General features: G+C 37.8%; 1 protein-coding gene across 1 annotated transcript in view; it reads left to right on the forward strand.

Annotated features, from left to right (window-relative positions):
- LOC102215371 (SAM domain and HD domain 1) overlaps positions 1–6,550 on the forward strand; it is a 12,675-nt gene extending 6,125 nt beyond the window's left edge. The window contains exons 8-16 of the mRNA XM_005740403.1: positions 191–291; positions 403–511; positions 608–699; positions 811–926; positions 1,664–1,803; positions 2,991–3,086; positions 3,273–3,377; positions 3,502–3,639; positions 5,762–6,550. Of these exons, the coding sequence (XP_005740460.1) occupies positions 191–291; positions 403–511; positions 608–699; positions 811–926; positions 1,664–1,803; positions 2,991–3,086; positions 3,273–3,377; positions 3,502–3,639; positions 5,762–5,905 (1,041 nt within the window). The 3' untranslated portion in view covers positions 5,906–6,550. The remainder of the gene's footprint in view (positions 1–190; positions 292–402; positions 512–607; positions 700–810; positions 927–1,663; positions 1,804–2,990; positions 3,087–3,272; positions 3,378–3,501; positions 3,640–5,761) is intronic.
- The last annotated feature ends 493 nt before the right edge of the window (positions 6,551–7,043 follow it).

Here is a 7,043-nt window from a genome sequence, read left to right on the forward strand (position 1 = left end):
AACTTTTATACAGGTTATCTGTCTCAGAGCTGTGTGTTTGTTTCCTAATGTTTTCCTTGGTTGTTCATGCTTTTGTTTTTTGTCTGTTTGTATATTTGTTTTTGACACTATAAAAACCCAGCAGCTGGAAATTGAGGCAAATAACTGCCCTGTTTAATCACACTTCTGATATTATCAATCATCTCCACAGTGGCCGTATAAAGGCCGTCAAAAAGACAAGTCCTTCCTCTACGAAATCGTGGCCAACAAAAGGAATGGCATTGACGTAGATAAGTGGGACTATTTTGCAAGGTGGGGCTTATTGAGTTAGTGTTGTTTTAAAATGATTTCTTAGTTTGTATATTTTCTATTAGATTTAATTACCTATCTCCCTTATGTTTCTCTTTCTCCATCTTAACTCAGGGACTGTTACCACCTGGGCATCAATAACAACTTTGATTATAGCCGCTTCCTAAACTTTGCCAGGGTGTGTGAGGTGGACGGGCAGAAGCACATCTGCACTCGAGACAAGGTGCTAGATTTTGTTGCATCTGTTTGCTTACTTTAAGCAGCAGTTTGAGTTTTAAAAGATATTTGGTCACTAAAATACATCCGCTCCCTTCAACAGGAAGTGGGAAATCTATATGACATGTTCCACACCAGGAACTGTCTTCACAGAAGAGCCTACCAGCACAAAGTGTGCAACATCATAGAGACTATGTGAGTAGCTGATCCCTCCGATAGTTTTGCTTTGCTTCATGCTTTATATTCTCTAACTGTACACAGCAAAATGTCCTCACATGTAAAAATCTGTTGGACATGTTTCTCCAGGATCACAGAGGCTTTTTTAAAAGCAGACCCACACCTTCAGTTTGAAGGTACAGAAGGCAAGATGTTCACACTCTCCACAGCCATTGATGACATGGTGGCCTACACCAAGCTAACAGGTGTGTATGAAGAGTGTTGTTAGCTTATATTTGTAGTGCATCAGGACAAAAGACGAGGCGAGGTCAAGACTTCATCCCATCAAAAACTATCTGTATAAAAGAAAATTTAATTTCTTTTTCAGTCAAAACCTGTAATTTTCAAGCTTGTGTTTCAAGTGACAGTATAGTAAAGATCTTTATCGATATTGATAACCCAAGAAAATTCTGCTAAATTAAACGTGATCAGTTTTTATTACTTGTGCTTGTCGTTACTTGTTAATAATCTGCAGAACTAGCTGGCTTCTTTTAGGTGTGCACCTGCAGGTTTAGTGACTACAGAGTTTTGGCAAACCCTCAGTAAATATTTTTATTCTCTCAGACAACCTTGATCTGTTTGTGCACTGTGTTAACTGCCTCTGTGATTAATGGTGAACTTGTGGAAATACCAGTTTGGATTAAAGAACAACCTCGCTTTTAATATATGGAGAAAAAAAGAAACGTTATGATTGGTGTTAAGGTACAATTTCTAATCAACTAATTAACTAACTAATAAACTCCAACCACTTATGCACTAAAATACAGTATGTGTTGTGCGTGTCAAGTAACTCAGATGAGTAGAAAAAGACTAATTTGTGTTTCTGTGATAATCGTGTGCATGAGAGATTGAACCATAAAGCCACATTTTTATTGAAGGAGCTTTTTAAATACTGACATTTTTGGTTCTTTATTTACCTGTACCCTCTTTGTTTGCCTGGTAGATAATGTGTTTGAACAAATACTCAACTCCTCCTCCCCCGAGCTTGCAGAGGCGAAACAGATCCTGCACAACATCGTCTGCCGGCGCCTCTACAAGTGTCTGGGCCAAACTACCTCAGAAACTTCCATACATGTCACCCAGGTATTTTTTTTTCTTAGAGGATTTCTTATAAAAGCAAAAGAATTAGCAACAAAGCATGCAAAAAATTAAAACAACTTTGCTCAATAAAATAATACATAACAAAATAGCTCAGAAAGGTTAAAAAAATTGTCCTCAAAATTGAAAGTAAAATGCAAAAGATGACAGGGGTGTTTGAGTAAATCAGAACCCCAGTAAATAGGAGCAGGTTTAGCACGTTTATTGGCCCGACGAGGTTCTCCCACCTTTGTTTTCTCTCAACAAACAAATTTTCTAATAGAAAAAAATATTGAAAATGACGCACTTGCTTTCAGTGTTATTTGTGATTGAGCTCCAGCATCTACTCTACACACACGCAGAGGGATGAAAAGAGGCAGCATCCAAGTGAAGTAAAAGTTGAGCTGAAGTTAGTAATTAATTAAACTCCTTGTGGTTAAAAAAGCCAAAAGACTCAATTTTAAGTTCAGACTGAGCTTAAATGTGGAGGAAGGTGATCTTTTCACTTGTTTCCATTGATAATGAGCATGTTCTGCAAAGCAACAGCACAAATGATGTAAGAAGACACTAAAACAACAACCATGTATGCAGTTTGTAACAATCTTCCTACTTTGCAGACTAACAGCAGCCGTCTTTCTGTCTCATCACTGCAGCATGCAGGGAGAAAGCATGAACTCCTTCTAATTTAACTTCCTAATTATCTTTGCACTTTGAGATGATGATGATGGTGGTGATGAGGGGACATTATGCGTCCTGAAAGTAAAGACATAATGTTTCAGTTAATACTGAAATGAACGTAATCTGACAGCTGATAACGTGAGCTGCAGTCCGAGCTTTCCCGGTTGCTTGTTTTGTGCAACCAAGAAACAAAACAAAACAACAAAACACAGAGAGATTCTCTGTTCACCGACGCATACAGAAAAGAAAATGATCAGTACTGAAGTTTCAGCCAAATGTTGACATTTTGCAGTTCGCTAATTAAAAAATGAAATGGAAAAATCTGCCTGTTATGTTTCTGCTGTTTTGCCAAATGGATTTGATATGAGAAATTGCTCAATCTGTGGTTCTGTGTTTGTTAGTTAGTTTTTTTATTTACATGCTATATATAGAATTTCAGTTATTTATAATATGTAACAAAAAAATATGATACAATGATATATTTGTTAACTCTGCAATTTCTTGCTGTTTACAAGGAGACAATCAAGAGCTTGGAAGCTGACCTGGCCCGATCCATCCCTCAGAGCGGCACCCAGGACGTCAATCTACAGCCAGAGGACTTCGTAGTTAGTGTGAGTTTTTAATTAATGTAAATATTTATCATATAATTTGCTCATGGACTTAAAACCGGGAGATTCTTTTTAATATGGATATGCTTTTGTTGCTTGTCATTGGATTTAGTTATATTTGGAGTCAGGGTGTTGCCTGTACTTTTGGGGCTTTAGGCTCTTCTCGATGTAATACTTTGTCTGTTTTAGGTTATTGTCATGGATTATGGGATGAAGGAGAAGAACCCCATCAACAATGTGCGTTTCTATTGCAAGAACGACGTGACTAAAGCCATCCAGATACGCAAGAATCAGGTCAGAAGTAAATTCTTGAATATATGAGCACGTTTCCTTTGGTTTTTCATTTATTCTTCTTTTAAAAAAAGAGTGTCTCTTTCCCTCCACCTCTGTAATTTGTGGCTGCTGTTGTTCTTGTCAGGTGTCTAAACTTCTTCCAGAGCACTTTGTTGAGCAGCTGATCAGGGTCTACTGTAAGAAGACAGATGATAAGACTTTGGAGGCTGCCAAGAAGCACTTTGTTCAGTGGTGCATGGACAGGAACTTCTCAAAGCCTCAGGTACTGTTTATCTGCTGCACTGTAAAGAATTGCAGTTGAATGCAGCGACAGTGGTTAAAATATTGAATGGAGTCACATAATGAATAGGTCTGTGTTGTTACCTCTCTGCCACGCCTTCCAGCCTTGCAGCGGTAATGCAAGAGTCTATGTGGATTGCATGGGCTTAAGTGCTAATTGCTTTTATCCATATGTTATTATGTGTGGATAAAGGCATGTGTAACAGTTGTCCTCTCCTTGCGGCAGTTATGCAATTTATCTCCAAGTTTTGGCTGCAATTATCTGGTGCTTTAAATTCTAAAAAGAGGCCATTAGTAGCATGTTATATCTGCAGAGTGTGCAGGTAAGTTATGTTAGATTATTAGCTGATTCAATCAAGCTATAATAGATGTTTTTAACATTTGTATCAAGTGTTTACATTCACAGAGCTTTATACGTCCCACATAACTGTTTAGCTGCAACAGTGTGCTTTTTGTTTTCTGGCTTTGGGACACTGAACCAGCTCTGCACCCTCTCCAGGAAACTTGGAGAGGCATGTTCTTTGTGGACTTGGAAAAGGCTTGGTGTATCCTCCCACAGTGTGCCCTGTGGGAGTGTATATCAGGCCCATAAGGGCACAAGACTTGTTCACTGAGGGCGTAGAACTCTGTCAGACCTTCTTTTTGTCACATATTCTGTTCATCGCTCTTATGGACAGAATTTCTTGGCTGTACCTAGAAAGTGTGTCCATAAAACACTGGAAAGCTTTCCAGTGTGGTGGCCTCAGGATGGAAGTCAGAGAGCTGCTTCTCTACTCCTCCATGACAAAAGGAGCCAATTAAAAAACTTTTAAAAGACTGTGTGGTTTGCTTGTAGGTTAGATATAATGCCACTTCTGTTTTTTAACATAATGAACATACAGCTCATTAGCATTCGTGTTTACGAAGTATTATGTATGAATTTGAAACCGATATGCTGTTAAATCCGGAATAAGTAGCATCACTTAACAGTCGAACTCCCTCTCGTGACTTGCATATCGTTCTTTCCACTGCAGCTGGCAGCTCCTCATACACTGTACCAATAACAAACAAAAGCCTTTTCACAAAGAATTATTATTTCCAGGGTTGGTCATGTGACTTAGAAATGTTTTGTCACATATTTGAGCTTGTGATTCCTGTAAAAAAACAAAAACAAAAAAAGTCTCCATGCTTTGAAAGGACCAAAACCTCAATTTGCATCCTGAATATTTTCCGAAAACCAATATATTCTAAAACAAACTCCCTAATTTTGTTATTCAGTATACTCAAAATGGTGATAAAGACAACCTGAAACCTTGTGGAGGGAAAACAAAGAGCACAAATAGCTGAGATGCCATCTGTGAGCTATATGGTTGGGAATTTGTGGTGCAGTTTGTACAGAAGAAGTAACGAACATGTAAATGAGGCTAAACCTGGTGACGAAATGATGAAAAGCTTGGGATTTAGCAGCTAAAAAGGCAAATATACAGACAAAAAAAATCGAGGAGAAATGTAAATACTGAGTTTACACTTGCCACGTGGCCAGAAACTGCACTATAGAGGATCTATAAAACTGCTCTGTGACTGCTAGATGATTTAGTAATCAGCTGTTTTCTAAGCAGCAGGCTGAAGTAAATAAAAGGTGCTCACAGCTGGCTCAGACCCTGAACAACCAGGCAATATTTTTCCATGTATCTATTTATACACCTATAATTTGCAGTACCGTAGTGTAATGGCATCTCTCCATATTAGAAAGGGCAGAGGGTAAACACTAATCTTTTGTTGCTGAAGAGAAAGCAACTGTTTGACAGCACTTCCACCGACTAACAGCAGAGAGACATTTTCTCTGTGCATTAAAGGAAGTGACAGATCGAGATATTTTAGTTTTAATTTACATCTAGTATCAGTACTAATCATATAGAACATGCTCTGAGGCCTTGTTACTTTAGCATTTTTGCATAATTTAAAAAGGCATAAGTTGCTTGCTGCTCCTGTCTTTTGCTTAAAGACTGTAAGTCAATGTCCTAGAAAGGAAGAATTGTCTTCCAGATCCTTCAATTCCTGCAATCCCTTGTTTATTTCCACCGCTCGTCTCAATATCAGTATCTTTTGTTTCTGTTCTCACGCAGGATGGAGACATAATAGCCCCAGAGCTGACTCCTCTGAAACCCAGCTGGTCGAACATCAACGAGGATAGTGAAGAGGGCGCATCCACAGAAGCAAACAGTGTCAATTTAAATGGAAAAAAGACGGCCAAAACGAAGCTTTTCTAGTGAGAGAGGGAGATTTTACATATGGAGAAAGATCAGATGAAACGGTGTGCTATATTTTTCTGTGAGGAGTGTGCTGATGAACACAGCAAGTTGTTTTATATCAAAAAGGTTTCAAATATTCAAAAAGAGAAGAAGCATAGATGTCTTTCAGAACTTCTCAGGGTTTTTTGTTTGTTTGTGAATATGGTTTTAATTTAGACTTCTCTGGGGGGGGAAAGGTCTTATCATGTCATTAGATACCAAATGATGAATCAGGTCAGTTCAAATGTTACACAGACTACATTTCAGGGCAGTATATCTTATAGCTGGGATTTAGGTATTTTATTCAGCTTCAGCTAAAGTTTGAGGCTGTTTTCAGAACTCAGGCTTTCACGCACAAAATGTTACATATGAATCTGTGACAATATTTAAAGTGAGCATTTGCTTTTACTCTTGGGGTGGTTTGGAGAGTTGGTTTGATTTTTGTTTTGTGGTGTTTTATTTATTCTCCTTATTGTATCTCGGATTGCTCACTGTCATCTTCACCTCAAAGTTCAGTGCGACATTTTATTGGTAATGTGTTTGGGACGCCTTTTAAAATGATTCTTCTTTTGCCACGATATGGGGCATCATCATCAGATTTTTGCTGTGTTTAAAAATACATGTATTTTTAAAACATGCGATTTAAAACAATCAAAATGATGGAGATAATCCTGTCAAAATAAATACTTTCCTTCAACCATGTCCTTCTGTATGAAATTTTTATTGAACACTAGAGGGCAGCATGCTCCCAGTCATGGCAAGGCAAGGAGTTTAATAAGTAAATGGCAATTTTGTGGTGTGATGGATCCAGCTCAGTGTATGAGCATGCAAATCACATGTCAGATGGCTGGAGTGCAGCACCTGGGTTCAACTTCTCTCTCTATCCACACCCGTTTATTGACTAAAATTAAAGAAATAATAATTATAGTTCCATACACATAGAAGCTTTATATTGTATTGAATTGAGCTCTGAGTTGTGGATGTGGCAAAAATTGTTTTGCAATACATATGAAAATGTCAGATGTTTTAAAAAAAATAAAAAAAATAAAAACTTAGCCCAAACTGCAAAACATTTTAAGCCAAGAGTAACAAGTTAATAACAAGTTTACCAATAAAA

Source organism: Pundamilia nyererei, unplaced genomic scaffold (assembly GCF_000239375.1).
Source record: "Pundamilia nyererei isolate P.nyererei 1_Seehausen unplaced genomic scaffold, PunNye1.0 scaffold00100, whole genome shotgun sequence".
Taxonomy (NCBI): domain Eukaryota; kingdom Metazoa; phylum Chordata; class Actinopteri; order Cichliformes; family Cichlidae; genus Pundamilia; species Pundamilia nyererei.